Source organism: Amphiprion ocellaris, chromosome 21 (genome assembly GCF_022539595.1).
Source record: "Amphiprion ocellaris isolate individual 3 ecotype Okinawa chromosome 21, ASM2253959v1, whole genome shotgun sequence".
In the NCBI taxonomy this organism is placed as follows: Eukaryota; Metazoa; Chordata; class Actinopteri; family Pomacentridae; genus Amphiprion; species Amphiprion ocellaris.
The window spans coordinates 2,958,757-2,979,471 of record NC_072786.1 but is presented as its reverse complement, the minus strand read 5'-3'; the positions used below and the strand labels follow the sequence as shown (position 1 = coordinate 2,979,471).

The window sequence follows — 20,715 nt, the reverse complement described above, 5'->3', positions numbered from 1 at the left end:
ATCACAGGTTCTGTCTGAAAAGAGGTGGCATCATTTTAAACAGTGAAATCAAACTAATAAAATGTAATGACCAACCAGTGAGCAATACTGGATTCTGCAAAAACATAAACAACTTTTTTAAAATCTAAATCTTAACACAGTTAATGTATTAACTTATTTATGTGTGTATGCATGTATTTATTGATTTATTTAGTACTGTTAACATATCAGAGTTCTGAGTGAATTTTTCTTAAGATAGACAAAGGCCATTTATTGATTACATATAGGCTCTTAAATGTTTATTAAAAACTAAAAAGCATTTAAAAAAAACAACTTAGGCATTTATTGAGTCACTAAAATACTGTAGAGTACAGACCACATCAGCATGATTATAAGCATCCTCTGGTAAATGAACAACCAGATACTGATGTCTCTCACCATATGGACTTCAGGAGATGACTGGGGGATGATAAACTGTGACCTACTGGTTGGGTTCTCTCTGTTCTCATGTTTCTTACATGTTTGTCCCCTGACAGCCGGGTCCTAATGTTTTTTGAGCAACACACCATACTATGACGTTTTTACAATGATGGTTCTACTATGGAACCAGTTTGACATGTTCAGGTGTTCTTTGTGTGAAAACTCAGAGATTTCAGGGATCAGAAGGTGGTTTTCAACTTTCTTTGTTAACTTTCTGCTTCAACTTTAAACTAAATTTCCTTCACTAAGCCCAGCCCTCTGGACTTCCAGGAAGCTGTGTTCCTATTGGCTGTCCAGGTGGCTGCTTGGTGTTATCAGGAACACCTGAGCAGCTTGGTGTTATCAGGAACACCTGAGCAGCTCAGTGTCTTCCTGCTTTATTTAGCTGCAGACAAACATTTCCTCTGCTTCTCTTCACCAGTGAACCGGGTTTGGCTCCATTGCTTTAGTTTGTTCTTTAGGCGTTGGCTTGCAGCTTCCAGCAGTAAAATCAGTCTTTAATGTGTTTCTTGGTGTGTTTTAGGGCTTTGTACTGGATAGTTGTCTTGGTAAATGAGGTTCTTTAGCCACAGTTAGCACATGGTGCTAATGTGTGCAGTGATTAGTGGATTTGGTGCAGCTGAGTTGTGTCTTTATCTTGGCTGTAGTGAGTCTTCAGAGGTTTTTGGTCAGACACATTCTGTATTCTTGTTTGTGAACCAGCGTTGGTTGTCCAGAAGGTAAGAGTTCCTGTCCTGATTCTCTGTTCTCAGAGGTTCTCTGGTAGGCTGCAGGAGACTTTAGCGTTTGGGTTGTGCTAGTTTGGTTTTTGTATGGTTTCATTTGGACGACTATCTTGAGGCCCCTCCATGTGGTTTAGTGAGGTTTTCTGCAACAGTTCTACAAAGCAACCTGCAGCAGAAGAGACTTTGAGAGTTTTTAGGAAGTTCTGGAGACCAGACTTTAGAGCAGCAGAAACATTTGTCAGCAGTTTGAGCAGGAGAAGGTGAGCTTCAGAGTAGAAATGAGACGGAAACCTTCTTGACCCGTGTGGTGAGGTCCTGTACCAAGAGTTTGAGCAGGTTGTGAAGAGTCTGTAGTTCTTTGGTCTGAAAGCACAAGAAGAGTCGACTCATTAAAGGAGAAAACAGGAGATATTGTTGGTTCTTCTGTCGCTCTGCAGTTTCCTTAGACTGAATATCAAGTTTATATTTTAAATGATTTCCCATGTGAGCCCAAGAAGACTTCAATAAACTCCCTCCATCCCCTGGACACAACAGATTTTATTACCATGTCAAATCTTTTTTGTTTGTTTTTGAGTTTTAATCATAGTTTTAGTGTAGTTTTTTCTCTTTGCTTGTTTAGTTTTGTCATCTGTGTGAAAGGTGCAAAACAAATAAAGTTGAATTGATAAACTGAATAATTGACTAACTCCTGATTGTGACAACAGAAGTATTTTCATTGTGATTTATGGGTTTGTTTCATTTTTAAGGTTGGGGTAAAATCTTGACAGAAAAAAAAAGATGAAAGAAAATAAACTACATTTGAAAAAGAAATTAAATCAAAGGAAAAAAACATTTAATATAATAAAACTTTTAAAAAGAAAATTAAAAATTAAATACAATTAAATATATTAGACAAAATATTTAATTAGAAAATTAAACGGAAGATACAAAGCATGTAATTATGAAATTAAACAAAAAAATTTAAACAAAAATATTAAACATTCAAGATGAAATATTTTAGATAATTAAACATTTAAAAAATACAATTAAACAAGAATATTACACATTTAGAAAAATACAAAACATTTAATTAGATTATTAAACATTTAAAAGTCAAAATATTTAATTAATAAATTAAATGTTTAATTAGAAAATTAAATCTTAAAGACAATAAAACTTTAAATAGGAATTAAACAGAAAATACAATGAAGCATTAAAAAAGAAAATTAAACATTAAAAGGTGGTAAAACATTTAAAAAGAAAAACCTTAAAGATTTAATCGAAAAATTAAACATTGGGAAAGAAAAGGAAGTTTTTCAAACAAGCCGATAAAACATTTGAAAAAACAAACATTAAAAAGACAAAACATTTCGAAATCAGATCAGACATTAGAACAGAATAAAAGGTGAGAAAAGAGCAAAACTAAACGTTTAAGAAGAATCAAACTAAAGATACAACCTTTGAAAGGGCACCAGTTAAACTTTAGAAGATCAAATTAAACAGAAGAAACAATAAAATGATCAAAAGAGCAAAAACAGATAAAGGCCTTGAAGTGCTTTCTAGTCTGAAATGAAAACATCAAGTTGTTTCTTCAAACATTTCCTCTTTCTATGTTCTTGGTTTGACTGTGGACAGATTTACTAAGAACTCATTTCAGAAAACTGCTTTCCAGATAAAGTCTACTAGTAGTTGAAGGCATTGATCAAACTAATGTTACCTTCTGATCTCCACAAACTTTACTGTTCAGTGAAGAGAATCAAAGTTTGTTCAGGATTTCTAAAAAACCCACAGGTGAAGGTCTGAGAAGAACTCAGATGGATGGTCTAAATGTGAAATCAAGACTCATGGTCACAAGTTTTAAGGCTTCTGTTAACCAGAAAGTTCAAACTAACGGAGAAGTACTGAGAAACTTTTAAGATTTCAGTCCTCAGACTGTCTGAAGGTTCAAACGAACAGAGAACTACTCAGGAACTTAGAAGATATCAGTCCTCAGACTGTCTGAAAGCTCAAACTAACAGAAAAGTACTGAGAAACTTTTAAGATTTCAGTCCTTGGACTGTCTAAAGGTTCAAACTAACAGGGAACTACTCAGGAACTGAGAAGATTTCAGTCCTTGGACTGTCTGAAGGTTCAAACTAACAGAGAACTACTGTGGGACTTAGAAAATTTCAGTCCTCAGACTGTCTGAAGGTTCAAACTAACAGAGAACTACTGTGGGACTTAGAAAATTTCAGCCCTCAGACTGTGTGAAAGCTCAGGTCCTGAGGACTCGGGAGGTGTGGAGGCTTTGGAAAGTCTTGGAACTGAGGGTTCCACCCTCCAGCACAAAGGCTGAAGTCCAACCTCCTGAGAAAAACGGTCGAGTCGAGACTCGAGTTAAAAAAAAAACTCGAAAACGACAAAAAATAGATGATAAATGCGCAAAAAAAAGAAGAATTAGTATCTGAGCGAGTAGCTCAGGAGGATAAGAGGAGAGACTACAGAGTGGAAGGTCGCAGGTTCAAGACCCGCCACTGGCACTTTTCTTTCTTTGTCTTTGTCAGGATTTTGAGAAAATTTAAGAAGTGTCTGGTCTTGAACCAGCGACCTGCAGCTCCATAGGCAAATCCTTAACTCACTGAGCTACAGATCAGATACAAAGAAATAAATTCGTCGTCCCTTTGGCATCGTAGTTCCTGAAGTGACCACATGGGCGGAGCAAAGGCGGAGTCTGGGTGGAGTCAGGGCGGAGAGTAGGCGGGGAGGTGGGTGGCGGCCTCCCCCCTCTACTCCCCCACCTCCCCCCACCACCCACCACACCTTCCCCCGCCCGACGAGTTCTTCGAGTCTCCACGAGTTCTTCGAGTCTCCACAGGTTTTCCCGAGTTTCTTGAGTTTCCACGAGGTCCGAGGCAGAACAAGTTGTCATGAAGAGGTGTTGAAGTCGGCCAGGATGGACTGACTTTTTACAGCGACTAGAAGGAAGACCACTAGAAGAGCAGGTCTTTAACCACCATCCATAAAATCCATGGAGTCGCTCCAGAGAAATGAAAGAAGGTCAACTTTTATCAACCTCCATCCACATGTTCAACTTGATATCTTTGAGATTTTTAGCACCACAAACCTTTAGTATCACACTTTATTATCATTTATTAGGACTTTCATGGAATCCACCAGCAGATTTAGTTTTTGTTGAGAAACTTTATTCTTGTCGTCGTGGGACTGCAGTATTTAAAACTGTTCCTTCTATTTGACCTCATGTTTATTAGTTTTAGTGGAGAAAGTTTGAATTGTCAATTAGTCTCTTAAAAACTAAATAATAAATTGGATTAGTCAAGAGGTTTAAATTTCTTACTTTGTCATATTTTAAATATGACAAAAAAATATAAAAATAAAGCATCTTGAGACAATTTGACCTGTAATTGGCGTTATATAAATAAAATTGAATTAAAATTGTATGTATCTTGTAATGTTGGAGTAATTCAGCAATATATGTTGGAAAACACATTTTCTCTGTCCATTAATTTAAAAAAATTGAATAATCTGTCGTTTTCTCCAGTAATTCATTTATTGTTTTGGTTTATAAAATGTCAAACCCAAATATATTCAGTTTACTGTCATAAAAACCAAAAAGATTTACATTCATGATGCAGGAATCAGGCAGTTCTTCACTTTTTATCTTAGTTTAGTCAGAAAGATAGTTGATAATGTGTGAATTGTTGCAGCTTGTGAGCCGTAGAAGGTTTTAATCTTTGGGGCCGAGTGTCAAAAAACATTTAGAAACCAACATCAACAAAACACTCAACAAAGATTTGAACATCATTAAAGGGAAATCCAACTTTTGCATGACAATGTCTAATTAAAGGACATTTATTTCCAACGTAAATGTGTGATATTCATCCTCTGCAGCTTTCTCTTCACATCGTCTTCCATCTGGACTGGTTTGGTCGGGAGCATGTGCAACAAACATTTGAAAAACTGCACTTTAATATCAATGAATGACACTGAAGTTTAATCTCTACATAAATGAGACTGAGTCTGGATGTGCTGCTCTGTCATTAACTCTTAAGTTTAGGGAAAGTTCAAACAAAAGAGGACAGTTCAGGTAAGACTTGAGAATGAGCTTATTTTGAACAAACATCTCAGACTTTCTGAGCTTCAGCATCTCTAGCAAGATATTTTAACAAAAGCAACTCAAGAGATCCAGAAGTTGGAGAGTTAGCTTTAGCTGAGCCAAAGAACATGTTGGACGCTAACCTAGCAAACATTTCAGACTTTTCTCTGTGAATTCTGAGAAATAATTTCCTATTTAATGACAGAGCTACACATCTTAACTCAGTCTCATTAAAACAGACTCTAATTCAGTGTCATCCATCCATATTAAAGTGCAGTTACCCAAAATGTTTGTTGCATGAGCTCCAACAAAACCTGTCCAGGTAGAAGTCCACTTTGACAAACAGGAAGTGGAAGATTCCAAGCAGATTTATAGAAGGGGGAACCGGACTGTACTAAGTGTGGTCGAGTATAGAGGGGTGTTTTGTGGGTTTTTAAGGCTGATAATGATTATTAGTGAGACATTTGGAGTCGATATTCATTTGCAGTAAATGAAAGTATTTAAAATCTTGGAGTTAAACTTAGAAGAACACAAACTCTAACAGAAAACTTTGTTGATACGTTTTTGTTTTGTTTACAGATGTTAAGTTAAAGGAGTTTTATTCGTGACGTATAACCAATCAAATCACTCCAGAAGACAGAGCGACCACAGGTAGATAAAGGTTCAGAGCCAAAGTAGCGCCATTTTTAAATTTATTTATTACCTTAAATCAGTAAAAAATGAAATAATGATAATCAGTAAATCAGTCAGCCCACAATTACTACAATTCTACAATGTATGTCTCTTTCCTTTGACTTGTTATTTGTACAATATACGATGTATATGATGGCGTTTTTTCATACCAAAGGCTATACTATGATGTTTTCTAAGAGACATACGATGCTACTCTGGTTGTTCTGGCTCTGGGCTGCTGCACTCCTCCTCTGTTGTTTTCTGGATTGTACTCAGCTGCATGCCTTCGTCCACCAGGCCTCCGTTGACTCGTCCCACCTGCCGTCTCTGGAGCTGAAGCTGGATTGGAACAGACCAAAGTACAGTCCAATCACGATGCCAGCTGCCTCTCAATAGGCTCCTTCATCTGGCAGGTGGCAGCACTTCTTCTGAGGGGAAGCTGAGCTGGACCAGCAGAACTTTGGAGATGTGTTCCAGTGGTTGGTGGATGTGTGGGGAGATAGAAAGGGACCTTTGAATTGTTCACAAAGGAAAACAGGGAACCTATTGGTAGTTTTAGTTTAGGGTGCTACTGAGGTGTGTTTTTGGGTTTTAAGAGGTGAACAGGAAGAGTTTTTTTTCGTATTGATTATCTTTTACTTTGTTCCTGGTTGGAATGCCCATCAATGTCAACATGAAGTTCACTTTTAGTTCTGTTTATTTATTTTTATTTTACTAACACCCATTTGTTTTTAACCCCCTCACATGTTGTGTTGTTGTAAACTTACTCTTTCAAATAAATTCTCATCTAACCCTCTGGAAACCAGTGTTTAGACTGTTTTTGTGTTGCTCCTCACCTACTGACAGCTGTGGACTAAAGGCTATACTGTGACGTTTTTAGAGCGACATGCTATACTATGATGTTTGTTGGGCGACACGCTATACTATAGGCTTTTTTAATTGACATATTACTGTGACTTTTTTTGTTTTAGTTTTTTTTAGCAACATATAAGAATTCAAACAGTTTTAAAAGTAACTATACTTTTACTTGTGCAATGAAATTATTATTCTATGGCATTTTTTAGATGACATATTATACTCTGATGTTTTCTTGAATTACATACTATTTTGACAATATACTGCACTATGACATTTTTTGAACCACATATCATACATGACAATTTTAGGCAACATCCTATCATTTTGCGCTTTTTGAACCACATAATAATCTATGTTTTTTTTTTTTCTTGCCAACATGCTGTACTATGAACTACAGGCCATACTATGTTATTCTTGAGTAAAGCATACTATACTTTGACATTTTCTGAACTACATCCTATACTATGGCGTTATACACAGAGTGCTTTGGTTACATGTTGATTTATAATCTAGATTTTTTTCTGTTTTGTTTTATGACAGGATTACCACAGACCTGACCGTGAACACCGTCGACACCCACCTCAGGGAGATGCTGTCTAAGATCTCAAGGCTGCTTGGTCGTGGTCTTTCTGGCACGTACTCTTCCAAGATGAGCCGGGAAGTTTAACACTGATGGAATGACACCAGGTCTAAGCCGACAAACTTCCAATTCCTCCTCAACCCATAGTCTCTGGGAAACCTACATGGAGTAAGAAAAGTAGACAGAGAAGTAATTAAGTCTGTACACAACATATTAAAAAGAAATCATGCTAATAAATTAAGTACGAAGAACCGAATTCGCCAATATACTGGAGACCAGAGCTATTTAATTTGATAAGTATAACCTTGTTTAGTAACATTTCAATTATTTGAGAGCAGTCCTAAAGAACTGCCTGTAATCCCAATCATAAAATGGGTTTGGAGGAAGAACATAGATGGTAATCTGGATATACATGAGTTAGGCTTTATAACTACTATTGGTAGTATTGGTGGTAGTAATAGCAATGTGACTACTACTAGCAGTAGTGATAGTACACCAACTACTGCTGCTGATACTGGCACTGCTACTACAACTTGTAATACTATTACAAATGCTGATACTACTTCTATGACTCTGACAGCTGTTTATACTACTACTGCTGCTTGTACTTTTAGCATTACTACTACTGCTTGTACAACTATACTACAGCTACTATTAATCGTCTGGTATTTGCTTGTCAAGCTGCTAGCTCGCCTTAGCGTTTTGCTAGTGGCTAACTAGTTAGCTCTCATAGACTGGAAGCTCTCAACAAGATTTCACAATGAAAAAAGAGCCAAAACTATTCTTACCTATGAAAAGTCATTCCAAGTTTCCTTGTCTCAATCGTACGACGTAGTGTGTAATTGTATGCAGCACAGTGAGCCGGTATACTTGTTGTTTCCGTTTTCACGCCGTCTACATCAACGGAATGCACTGAAACTTTGCCCCCACTAGCTTAGCCTCGCTGTAGCACGTAGCTCAAAGGGGCGTGTCCTATCTACTCATTCATATCTATGACAACAACGGTGGCTGCACATAAGGACGTCTGACGTTGATTAGCTGCGTAAATACCATTATATACAGTCTATGGTAAATACGTATGTGAATCGCATCATTGGCTGCAGCAGCCAGTCACCGGTCACTCACTGACTCACACTGAAAAATAGCACAGAATGAATTGTTACGTGTTTATTTTATTTACAATTTAGGTTGGATTTTTTTTTTTGTGCACAGCGCAGATTTTCTGTGCGCAGAGACCGTGTCAGCAGTGCGCAATTGCGCACGCGCGCAGTTTAGAGGGAACAGTGGTCACAAGTGAAATCTAAAGGGTCCAACAATGATTAATGTGAGATAAAAGCAGGAAAAAAATATACAAATATGTAGTAATTCTGGCTATAAACAACAGTTTCCATAAGTCTTCATTTTAGTGGTCCAAAATGTGTAAAGTGGACAGTAGACACATAAATATACCAGAAAGTCGTGTGTTCTAAAATAACCTGTTAGTGTAGATGTAGTCTAAGGAGACAAATTACCAACAACTTAAACAGCAGTTTGCAGCAGTTGTCTCGGGAGCACGTCCGAGGCTGAGTTAGGTAAAGTTGGCAAGATATTCACAGATTCGGACTTCCGGCATCAATAACTCATGAGATATACGTTGTAAAAACATAAACAATGCCTCTTTCCCATCGTTGTAAGCTAGACAATGTGCTACAATGCCAGTTTTATCAAAAGTCGCTGTCTTTCAAGTTGCAGAAATAACATTGGTGTCTATGAGCAGCTGGCTGTGCAACGAGCCTTTGTTGACTTGGTTTGTACTACAATAAACCCTTTTTTAGTCGCCACCCTGTTGTTGTCGTCTCCCTGTTTCTGTTGCAGCTTCAGAGTCGAGTTGTAACACTAACTACACTGCGGCAGGAGAAAGCCAGAAAGGTTGGACTCATCTAGTTTAATCTCTAATAATGTATAGAAATATGAGTCTGTAAGTACATATAGCTGTCAGATCTATGTAACAGAGGTAAAAGTTCATTATTTCTCTTTTACACTGATGGAAAGCAGAGGAATTTTTAAATTGTTCTTGAGTACTTTTCACCACCAGTCCAAAAAATGCTGCTTGCATGTTGATACAGAACATTATTTTTGGCTGCTGAACTCACAAACATGAGCTGATACTCACCAGGCAGAACGCACATTCCTGTAGCATCAATCACTCTATCAAACGAAGCCTCTGAATACTGAGCTCTGATGGTTTCTGCAGGCCCCACAGCTTTAATCAGCCCATCGCTGGAAGCAGAAAACACATTCATTAATGTCAGACTTCACTTTAAAGCACAACTTGGAGCAAAACCAACAGCTTGGATTAATAACAGTAGAGCCTCACATGTTCTAAAAAGGCACCAGATGATAAGCAAGGCATTTCCTCTGGACCCTTTCCTCACAAGTGGTAAGAAACTAGAAGGAATTAAAGCTGCCAGCAGCGTTGATAGGGTCTTCACATCCTTGCTGGTGGACATACCAAGTATGTCCACCAGGTGGTGCTGCAACTGAGCATGTATATGGGCCTATGGTTGTGAGGAGGGCCAGACTCTGATCACACATGTAAAGTTTGAGGCAAATTGGAGCATGTGGAGGCTAGTTAGACATCACTTCCTGTTTTATGGCGAAACATCTAAAATGGCCACATTCTACTGGTCACCATTTCCACGTCCTCAGACTTTTGCAGTGCATTTTGCTAACTTATAATCACCCGACTGGTGTACATCCTGGCCAAATTTCAGCTCTGTTGGCCTTTCTGAGTTTATAGCTTTTGAAAATGTTCAAAAATTGACACAAAATGGTCCAAAATATGACACATAAATCAAAATGGCTGACTTCCTGTTGGGTTTTGGGTATGGCTATGAATTACATTTTTGTGCATCTTGATGAGTTACATATGTGAAACAAATTTCATAACCATTCGGTGATCGGACCCTAATAATCAGGAGTTTCCAATTTATCCAGGAACTTTATTTCCTGGCATGTAATGAGTAACTACTACCTCTAGGGGGCGCCAATGTGCATCAGTTTACTTGATTCTTCCTGCTCATCTGCATTAACCCTCCTGTTGTCCTCATTTACAGGCACTAAAAAATATTGTTCCCTCGTTTGAAAAAAATTCAAAAATTCAGCAAAAAAATTACCCAAATTTATTAAAAAAATTTGCAAAACCTTCAGGAAGAAAATTCCAATAATTCCTTGAAAGCTCCCCTTAAAAGTTTTATTTTTAAAAAATCCCCACATTTGGCAAGAAATACAAATTTAAAAAATAAAAAAAATAAAAATTGTAAATATTTTCAAAGAATGTGTAAAATTCTTTCAAAAAAATCCGAAAAATATCTATAGTGATTCCATATTTATCAGTAAAACTTCTAATATTTTCTTTTTCTCTTAAGAAACATTTTTTTTAACATTTTTTTTTCACCCAAAAATTTTCAAAAATTTCCCCAAAATGTTGGAAATGTGCAAGTTTTCACTGTGAAAATACGCATTTTTTCCAAATTTTCAAACTTTAAAATGGGTCAGTTTGACCCGCAGGACGACAGGAGGGTCAATAAACTTCCCAAACTGCATTTCAACTGGAGCTGTTTCCAAATCTGAGAACTAAAGCCATCACACAGGTCAGAAGCTTGGATGTAAATATGGAAAACTTCGGAAAACTTACCTCCCGATCACAACGCTGCCATTTTCAATCACACAAAGATTCTGCATCCCATGTTTGGTCAGGTACTTCTCTCCGTTGTTGCAGATCAAAACCACCTGTTTGGCGTTTTTCACCAGCAGCCTGTAATTTCTGGACATTTTGACTCAAAGCAGAGGATTCACAAGTGACTGGACTTCAACTGGTTTGGGAACAAGCAAATATTTGTCCAGGAGAGTTTAAAGTGCACAGAGAGGGGCGGACCTTCTACACGACATGGAAAAACCATGAAAGACAAAAGTAGTTTTTAAGAAAGGGCACAATGATCTTTTATTGTGTCTACATCACAATACAGAATTGGTCTCACATACAGTAAAATAGAAAAAGAAGAATCATTTCAAAGCTTCTTGAAAAACAACCCAAACGTTCATCTGTTTCACATGGTGAAAACACAAACACATTAACTGAACTACGAGGTACAGACGGTGACATCACTCCCTCATCTCTCCGTCCTCTTCCTCTTCTTCTACGCCTCGGATGTACAAAACATTATTACACCTGTGGGGAGAAGTCAGACTGTAAGAAGCTGCAGAGAGAAATACAGAAACTCCTTTGATTCCAGCAGTGATTTCTTTGTAAAATGACTCGTTACTGATTAACACGGGTTAGTTAGGAATCTAGCGACTGAGGCAAAAGAAAGTTGCGTCATGATTCCAGACAAAGTCACTTAAAAACATCTGTTTTTTACTGAAGTTGTTATTGGTGTTTAATTACCTGATGAGAACTTCCCCCAGATGTCCTGCCAGCGCTCCATCCACATATTCTTCTGTGTTTGCCAGCTGTTAAATGGTGTATCATATACAAGTTAAAATTCACAAAATAACCCTCTTTTTCCTTCCTTTTTTCCTCTTTTTGTAATATAAATCCCTGTGTACTCAAATTCAAACTGAATGTTTCAAGAAATGCTACGCTACCATTAAAAAGTTAATTGTTTACTATAACATAATAACATGTTTTAAGAATAAAGATGTGGGTGCGTCATTAAAACCAAGAAATAAAGTGGTTTCTTGTCTAAACTGTGGGATTATAGTTCGTTACGATACAGCTCTGTGATCAATCCCAGCTTCATTGAGGCTACAATGTTCTGATTTGTTTGGAAAAATACTCAAAGAAGATGTTAATTCACCTGTAAAGACATTTTGTAGAGCTGTTAAACTGTAATTAAATGTTTAGCCACGTGTCATCCAGCATATAAAATATATGTTAGCAAGTTAAAAGCAGATTGATTTTGACCAGTTTGTAAACACAGTGGTGATATTGTAATGTAACCCGTCAGGTGTGGTTATAATATTCATATTTACATAGAACACAACAGCACCACAATCTGCAGCTCCAAAATGAACACAAGGTTCTCTCTAAATTAGCATAAACAAAATTAAAACCTTCATGAAGACTGATTGCAGAATTGGTGTGTTAGACCAGTGTTTCCCACGTTTTGAGCGCGAGCGACTGGGAGGAAAAGGTCCGTCTACACGGAACTAATTAGCTGAACTATTGTTTAAATGTCGGCCTGTTTTTCGCGGTGCAGAACAAACTGCACTGGCTGTTTCTCAATACCAAGTACAAAAGTCCGTATTTTTGAGTCCGTAACTGACAAGTACAGACTCCCGAGAACGTATCGTTAATGTGCAGTTGGAACACCAGCGTACTTGATCACGTCACCACCTCAGCTCATCTCCTTCGATTATTTTTACCAGGGGTGTCAAACATGCGGCCCAGGACTACTTTACATTACCTGTAAATTGTAAATAATTTCTAGATCATGACAAGTTGTTTTGACCATGAAGTAAAATACTAGATTGTTCAGTTCCAGATACCATGTTTTGTGTCTTTGTAGATAAACTGTCAGCTGCAATGCACATGTGTAACTGACCAACTGAGGCATAACACTTATTTTTCTTCAGATATTTCAGGTTGTTGATGCTGTTTTGTAAAAAAATAGAGTTCTTTAAATGTGATCCTTTTCAGAATGTACTTTTTTGGACTAAAACAAAGGAAACATTTGGAGTTGAGGTTATTTACAGGTTATTATTCTGTGATTTTACTGGTCACTGGGGAGATCAGATTGGGCTGAATGTGGAACCTGAACTAGAATGAGTTTGACTCCCCTGATTTTTACTGTGAAAACAACAAAATGGAATTAGACATAGTAACACAGGCCTGCATATTAACGTTTTAATACAAAAACTGTTGGGTTGTGTAACAATCAAAAAGCAAACTAGTTTATAACTGCTATATCTGATTTACAAGACTACCAACACAGACACAATATCCCAAAAGAGCTTAAAATATTCAGTCTATGCCAGGAGTGTCAAACTCATTTTAGTTCAGTTCCACATTCAGCCCAATTTGATCTCAAGTGACCAGTAAAATCCCAGCATATGAACCCATAAAACTCAAAATTTTTCTTTTGTTTTATGAAAAAAAGTACTTCAAATGTTCACATTTAATAAACAAAACATTGTGAACAATCTGAAGTTTCTTCAGAAAAATAAATTCAATTTCAACAATATTATGCCTCAGTTTATCATTTACACATTACAACTTCCAGATCACGGTCTACAAAGGAACAAAACATTTAGTCATGATCAAAACAACAGTCGGAGAAGAAAAGACAAAAAAACAACAAAAAACAAGACAAAATATTGCAAAAATGAGACACAAAATGACAACGAGAACAAAATGACACAAACGACTTGGAACAAAACAGAATAGAGACAAAAAATTAGGCAAAAAAGTTACAAAGCGACAAAAATGGACAAACGACAAATATGATACAAAAAATGACACAAACGATACAAAAAAACACAAGCGAGACAAAAAGCAAACACAAAACGACAAAAGACGAGAAACAAAACAACAAAAACAAAAGAAACGACAAAACAGACAAAAAAACAACTAAAACGAAAAAACGACAAAAAATGAGACACAAAGCGACAAAAGAACAATCTAGTCTTTTACTTTATGATCTAAACAACTTGTCATGGTCTAGATATTATTTTAAATTTATAGTTTTACAAATTTACAATCTGCAGTTAATGTCTTCTCTGGAATTTTTACACTTTAAGGGCTGGTTTTGGCCCGCGGACCGCATGTTGGACACCCCTGGTCTGTGCTAACGAGGATGGCTACTATCACAGCTATTATTTAACATGTATTAGAACAGTTTGTTCCCACCTGCATGTTCATGTATCCGTCCACAGACACCAGGTAGCCCTTGTACTCCATCCCCCACTTCAGCTTCACCATCACCGGTTTGCCCGTCAGGCCGTTCAGGAAAGGTTTGGGGTTAAGGGGTAAACTCTGGAGGAAGGGATGAAGATGGTCAGTAAAGACAATTACTCACTAAACATTATATTGAGACAATTAAACCAAAAATTGGTTTTATTTTTAACTTGTAAAAGTTGTCACAAATGTAATTAAAATATATACAAAACAAATGTACAAGCATGTGTCAAATGGAAACATCATTGTAGTGATATTTCTTATATGTAATGTTACATTTGTAGTATTTATTGTCAGCAGTGGAAGACCAGATCCTTTATTTAAGTAAAAAAAAAAAAAAAAAAAAAAAACACCAATACAGCAATTTTAAAGTACTCCATTAAGAGTACAAGACATCAGAGGAAATAAAGGTAGGAAACTATTGGTTTAATCTTTAACAATTTGCTGTATTTTAGAGGTTTGTTATATTTTCCATTGTGCAAAATCTTCATAAAAGTACCTAAATAGATAGATATACTTTACTAATCCCGAGGGAAATTCAAAGTATTCAGCACCTTATGTACAACAACAAAAATTTAAAAAAAGCAAAACAGGCAGATAAGTAACATTAACATTAAAGGTTAGTATATATTCTAAAAAAAAACAACTTGCTGTACAATACTATAAACAAAACACTTCTAATTTTAAAATCTATAGAAATACTCATTTATTCTTTTATTTATTCCTCTTTATGTTTACACATTTATTCCCTTACTTTTTAACAGATTTTTTTATTCCTCTTTATATTTACAAATTTTCTTATTTTTTAAAAAAAGATATATATTTTTAATTATTCCTCTTTATATGTACACATTTCTTTCCTTATTTTTTTATTTAATCCTCTTTATATTTACACATTTATTTCCTTGTTTTTTTAACAAATTTATTTTTTTAAAATGTATTTATTCCTCTTTATATTTACACATTTATTTCCTTTTTTAAGACAGATTTATCTTTTATTATGGCACTTCTGTCATTCCACAGTATACAAGATAGATAGACAGATAGATAGATAGATAGATACTTTATTAATCCCGAGGGAAATTCAAGAATAGAAACATTAAGCTTTAAGGTTTACAAAGTTCTCATCAGTGTGTCCATAAGAACCTCCTGGTTTAATTTAAAAATTTTTGAATGAAGTTTGGTGAGACTATCGATCCACACATTCAGGCCAAACTTAAACGAAACAACTTCACCTCTAAAAACAAGATAAAACACAAAGCTACACTATTACTCTCTAAGCAAATAAACTGTACGTGATAATGTTTAGGTGCATAAATGGAAACGGATCTTTTCATTCAGTGGAAGTTATGAAAGAGAAGCTAACGTAGCTACTGCTAACGACGCTAAAAACGCTACAGCACAGCGCAAACAAAACAACCCCAAAGGGCATCCGGGGAGCTGAAAGTAAAGGTCTAAAACGTTCACTTACCATGTTTTGGTCAAATTAAATAAAAATGCTCCGTCAGAGATTAGATATTTGGCTTCTTGTCGTCACAACAACGTTCTCAAAACCAGCTGCACGCGCCTTACTGCGGCACCGGAAGTACAACACTCCGACCTCTGACGAGTTTCCGTGTTTTCATTTGCTGCCACCTAGCGGCTGGAGGGCCGAAATGCAGGTAGACTCAGTTACAGGTTCCATATGGTTCAAATGGATTTGTATTATGTTCTGTGGTTGTTGTGTACTATGGAATCACAGGTGGGTCATAATACAATACAAATCTGTTAAAAAAAAAATGAAGAAATAAATCTGCAAATATAAAGAGGGATGAATAAAAGAATAAATGCAAAATAAATATGTAAAAAATAAGGAAATAAATGTGTCAATATGTATGTAATCACTTTAGATATTTTTTGGATTTTTTTGGAAGATTTTTACTAATTTTAAAAAATATTTACAAGAATATTCTGGCCAAATTTGGGGGATTTTTTTTAAAATAAAACTTTTAAGGGAAACTTTTAAGGAATTGCCGGATTTTTCTTCCTGAATGTTTTGCAAATTTTCAGAGGAATTTTTTTGCTGCATTTTGGGATTTTTTTAGACAAGGAAACAATATTTTTTGGTGCCTGTAGATGAGGACAACAGGAGGGTTAAATATTCGCAATTCAAGCACTGTCTAAAGCAAATTAGGTCTTTTTTTCTCTTCCAGCATCACTGTCAATGTGCCCTGAGTTGAACTAAACTGTGTATTCAATCCCTGCTCCATTTATGTCATGTTGACACGAATTTTGCTACAGGATTAGCAATAATTGAAAACTGTGACCTGTTTAAGAGCAAAAAGTGAAATGAATGTCATATCTGGGTCGTGCTGGCTCTACAGCTATTTCTCTCCAGGCACAAACAGTCCGACGATTTCACATTTTTTCTGCAATGAAGCGTTCAACTGTTACTAAAGCATGTGACAAGTTCGAACCTGATACAGTGAATAAAACTAACTTCTGACTTCGTTGGCAAGGGGCTGGGTTCTCTCAAAAAATTCCTCTGAAATTACACCAGAACTTTCTTGGCATGTTTGAAATACTCGCGTCCTTACATCATTGAACTCCTTCCCTCTTCTTCTGAGCTGCCCCAGGTGGAGACGATGTTCATATATGTTCAGAGCAGAGCCAGACGGGTGGCCAAGGGGGTCCCAATATGCCAAATGACCAGAAAGAATCACAAATATACAGAGAGAACATAAAAAATTATCTTTACAGAGATGGAAAATGACCACACACATCAAGGGAGGCACAACATGAGCAAAAAGAGATACAACGGAACAGAAACAGATGTAAAATGGATGCAAATAATGTAAAAATGACCTTAATGGGATTAGAAATGTTAACAAAGACGCACAAAATGACTAAGTGAACAGAGAGAGATGCAAACTGTTCAGAACGCAAGAATAAGGTGACACAAAATGGACAGAAAGCAACACAAAATGAGTAGAAGCAGATGCGAAATGGCCTCAAAGATACACGGAGTCACCACAAAGAAGTACAGAATAAACCAGGGATGTCAAACATGCAGCTTGTGGGCCAAAACTGGGCCTCCAGAGGGTTCAAGCTCACTTTGTAAAGTGTAAAAATTACAGAGAAGACATGAACTGAAGATTGTAAATTAGTAAAAACTATAAATTGAAAATAATTTGTTTGACAAGTTGTTTTGATCATAAAGTAAAATACTAGATTGCTCTTTTGTCATTTTGTGTCTCATATTTTTGTACTTTTGTTTCTCATTTTTTTCATTTGTCTCATTTTTGTCGTTTGTGTGTGATAGTTATGAATAAGCAAAAAGACAGTTAAACCAACTTGAATAGGATCTTGTAAAAGAGGTTAAATATTCCTCTACTATGGGTTGAAAAGAATTTAAAAACTGTTAAATAGATTGTTATAACTGTTAAATATGTTGTTAAAACTGTTAAATATGTTGTTGTTAAAAATGGTAAAAGCTTTGAAAACTGTTAAAGAACGTTAAAGCTCTGTAAGCTGAGAAGTTGTCATGATCTTTGTTCCACTTGTTCAGACTTATGATCAGGATTGATTGCTCATGCCTGCGGAGGCCGGAAGGGGGAGCTCTCCACCGCCATGCTTCACTCGGACTGGAGCTGCCGAAGAAGCTTTGCATATTGTGAGCAGGCTCTTTTTCATCCTCTTCTTCAGGTATGATTTATCATGAAATATAGTTTTCAGGACGTTTATATGAATTGTGTTAATATGGGAAATTAATTGAGTGTGTGTTTTTGGAGCATTTTTCCGCCGTTTAAAGAGAGAAAATGTTTGAATGGGCTGTCTGTTAACCGGCTAGCTAAAAGTGCTAGCTAAAAGTGCTAGCTAAAAAGTGCTTTGTAGCCGCGACTAGCATGTGCGCGTCACGTCAACGACAGTGTTATGCTGCCGTTTGAGATTGTTTTTATATGTTTTTAGGATTCATGTATTGTTTATGAATTTGTTTTTTGAATATTCATGTCAAGAAATTGTTGTTTGTATGTATGTTTATTGTTTGCAATAAATTCGGACTGGAGCTGCTGAGGAAGCATTGCATGTTGTGAGCGTGCTCTTTTTCATGTTCTTCAGGCCATAACGTGCATTTTTTTGTCGCTTTGTCTAATTTTTTGTCTCTTTTTTGATTTGTTTCGTGTCATTTGTCTCATTTGTTGTCGTTTTGGTTCTCGCTTTTGTTGTTTTATCTCTTGTTTTTGTGATATTTTTGTTTTGTGTTTGTTGTTTTTGTGTCCTTTTTTTGTCCAGATTCCTGTGACTAAATGTTGTGTTCCTTTGTAGATAAACTGTGATCTGGAAGTTGTAATGTGTAAATGATAAATTGAGGCTGAATGTTGTTGAAGTTTAATTTATTTTTCTTAATAAATTTCAGGTTGTTCATAATCTTTTGTAAAAAGATAATTCCTTAAATGTGAACATTTTAAAAATGTACATTTTTGCACTGAAACAAAGGAAATATTTGGAGTTGTGGTTATTTATTGGTTATTATGCTGTGGTTTCAGGGGTGTCAAACCCGTGGGCCGCATGTTTGACACCCCTGATATAAAACGAATGGAAACATTTGGACTTGTGGTTATTTTTAGGTCATTATGCTGTGATTTTACTGGTTATTGGAGATCAAACTGGGCTGAATGTGGAACTGAACTAAGATGAGTTTGACACCCCTGGTTTGGTTTCGTTGATCACTTCTTCCAGTCTCGTGTCTGGTTCAGCAGGTGTCCAGTTTAACCTAGAGGGGAAACAGGCTTTAAAGGAGATGAACTCGATGAGAAAGAACAAAAGTTTCCTCCTCCACAAAGAGCAGCGGCGGCGACTGAAGCAGGACGGAGAGAACAAAGTGAACAGGTGAGATAGTTTAGCTTATTGGACACAGGTCAGATGATAGGAAGCAGGTCATGGTCTGATTACACAGCAGACAGAGAAGCCAGAGCCATGCTGGGTCCAGTGGAGATTAGAGGAAAGATCAGTCCTCCACAATCAGTTTCCTACGTGTGCTTTAGTTCCATTAGCGGACACCAGGGGGCGCTCTGCAGCTTGGAAGCTTCATGTTGTGCTATGAACCCTCCTGTTTTCCTGCAGGTCAAATTGACCAGTTTAAAAGTTTGAAAATGTTAAAAACAAACAAAAAAGAAGTATATTTCCACAGTGAAAACTTTTTATTATTATTTTTGGTTATTTGTAGTTTCAAAAAGTTGCTTTTTACTGATGTTTGAAGTTCTCATTCATTTCTTTACACTGATAAATGATGGAATTATTTCTATTAAATCAGCCTCTCAGCTGAAAAGCGGTTCTCCAGAGGGTCCAATCTGGTCCTCAAAGTGTAAAAATTCCAGAGAAGACATTAACTGCAGATTGTAAATTAGTAAAACTATAAATTTAAAATCATTTCTACATCATGACCAGTTGTCTTGATCATAAAGTAAAATACTAGATTGTTCTTTTCTCATTTTGTGTCTAATTTTTGTAATATTTTGTTTTGTTTCCTTTTTTTTGGTCTGACTTTTGTCATTTGTCTCATGTTTCTGTCATTTTGTTTCTCATTTTTGTCGTTTTGTGTCTTTTTTGTAATTTTTTGCCTCATTTCTGCCATTTGTGCAAGTTTTTGTCTTGTTTTGGTCCATTTTTTGTCACTTTGTAACTTTTTAATCAAATTTTTTGGCTCTTTTTGGTTTTTTTCGTGTTGTTTGTCTCATTTGTTACCATTTCGTGTCTCATTTTGTAACATTTTGTCTTGTGTTTGTTATTTTTGATCTTTTTTGTCTGACTTTTGTTGTTTTGATCATAAAGTCAAATACTAGATTGCTCATTGATGTTTTGTCATTTTGTGTCTCGTTTTTGTAATATTTTGTCTTGTTTCAGCTGTTTTTGTCTGACATTTGTCGTATTGTGTTTTGCTTTATCCATTGTTTTTTGCCCGGTTTTTGTCGTTTTGTGTCTTTTTTGTCTCACTTGTGTTGTTTCTCCATTTTTTTGTTGCTTTGTGTCGTGGTTTGCAAAAACATCCACATTTTCAATATTTTTGAGAAATTTTTGAACATTTTTTGGTGGAAAAAAGAAATTTCGCTGGATTTTGGTTGATGTTTTTCTGAATATTCTTAAAGAAAATGTTACAAGTTTTACTATATATATGTAATCACTTTAGATATTTTTAGGATTTTTTGGAAGATTTTTACTAATTTTTAAAAAATGTTTCCAAGAATTTTGTTGCCAAATGTAAAAAAAAAAATAAATAAATAAAACTTTTAAGGGAAAGTTTGAAGGAATTATTGGAATTTTCTTGCTGAAGGTTTTGCAAATTTTCAGAAATCTGGGGAATTTTTTTTGCTGAATTTTTGGATTTTTTTTTCAGACAAGGAAGCAATATTTTTTGGTGCTCGTAAATGAAGAC

General features: G+C 36.0%; 3 protein-coding genes across 6 annotated transcripts in view; 1 reads left to right on the top strand and 2 right to left on the bottom strand.

Annotated features, from left to right (window-relative positions):
• Nucleotides 1-249: 249 nt before the first annotated feature.
• On the bottom strand, nucleotides 250-11,257 carry amdhd1 (amidohydrolase domain containing 1). Of its 4 annotated transcripts, none has more exons than XR_008600284.1 (4): nucleotides 11,043-11,237; nucleotides 9,519-9,625; nucleotides 7,367-7,525; nucleotides 250-1,547 (listed from the first exon to the last, which is right to left on the bottom strand). XR_008600284.1 is itself a non-coding variant. In XM_055006819.1 (3 exons), the coding sequence occupies exons 1-3, from the start codon at nucleotides 11,177-11,179 to the stop codon at nucleotides 1,423-1,425; spliced, it is 369 nt and encodes a 122-aa protein (XP_054862794.1). In that variant the 5' UTR covers nucleotides 11,180-11,257; the 3' UTR covers nucleotides 250-1,422. The 4 variants fall into 4 exon arrangements, 1 of the variants encoding a protein (XP_054862794.1); XR_008600283.1 differs by lacking the exon at nucleotides 250-1,547 and adding an exon at nucleotides 5,932-6,439; XR_008600285.1 differs by lacking the exon at nucleotides 250-1,547 and adding an exon at nucleotides 5,932-6,386.
• A 62-nt stretch (nucleotides 11,258-11,319) lies between these two features.
• snrpf (small nuclear ribonucleoprotein polypeptide F) lies at nucleotides 11,320-15,901 on the bottom strand. The gene is made up of 4 exons (XM_023274175.3): nucleotides 15,775-15,901; nucleotides 14,256-14,381; nucleotides 11,793-11,857; nucleotides 11,320-11,576 (listed from the first exon to the last, which is right to left on the bottom strand). Exons 1-4 carry the CDS (start codon nucleotides 15,775-15,777, stop codon nucleotides 11,510-11,512), a joined length of 261 nt encoding a protein of 86 aa, XP_023129943.1. The 5' UTR covers nucleotides 15,778-15,901; the 3' UTR covers nucleotides 11,320-11,509.
• Nucleotides 15,902-17,899: 1,998 nt separating this feature from the next.
• Nucleotides 17,900-20,715, top strand: part of ntn4 (netrin 4) — a 45,098-nt gene continuing 42,282 nt past the window's right edge. Inside the window, exons 1-2 of the mRNA XM_023274184.3 lie at nucleotides 17,900-17,987; nucleotides 19,043-19,172. The gene's annotated coding sequence lies outside the window, so the exon portion shown is untranslated. The remainder of the gene's footprint in view (nucleotides 17,988-19,042; nucleotides 19,173-20,715) is intronic.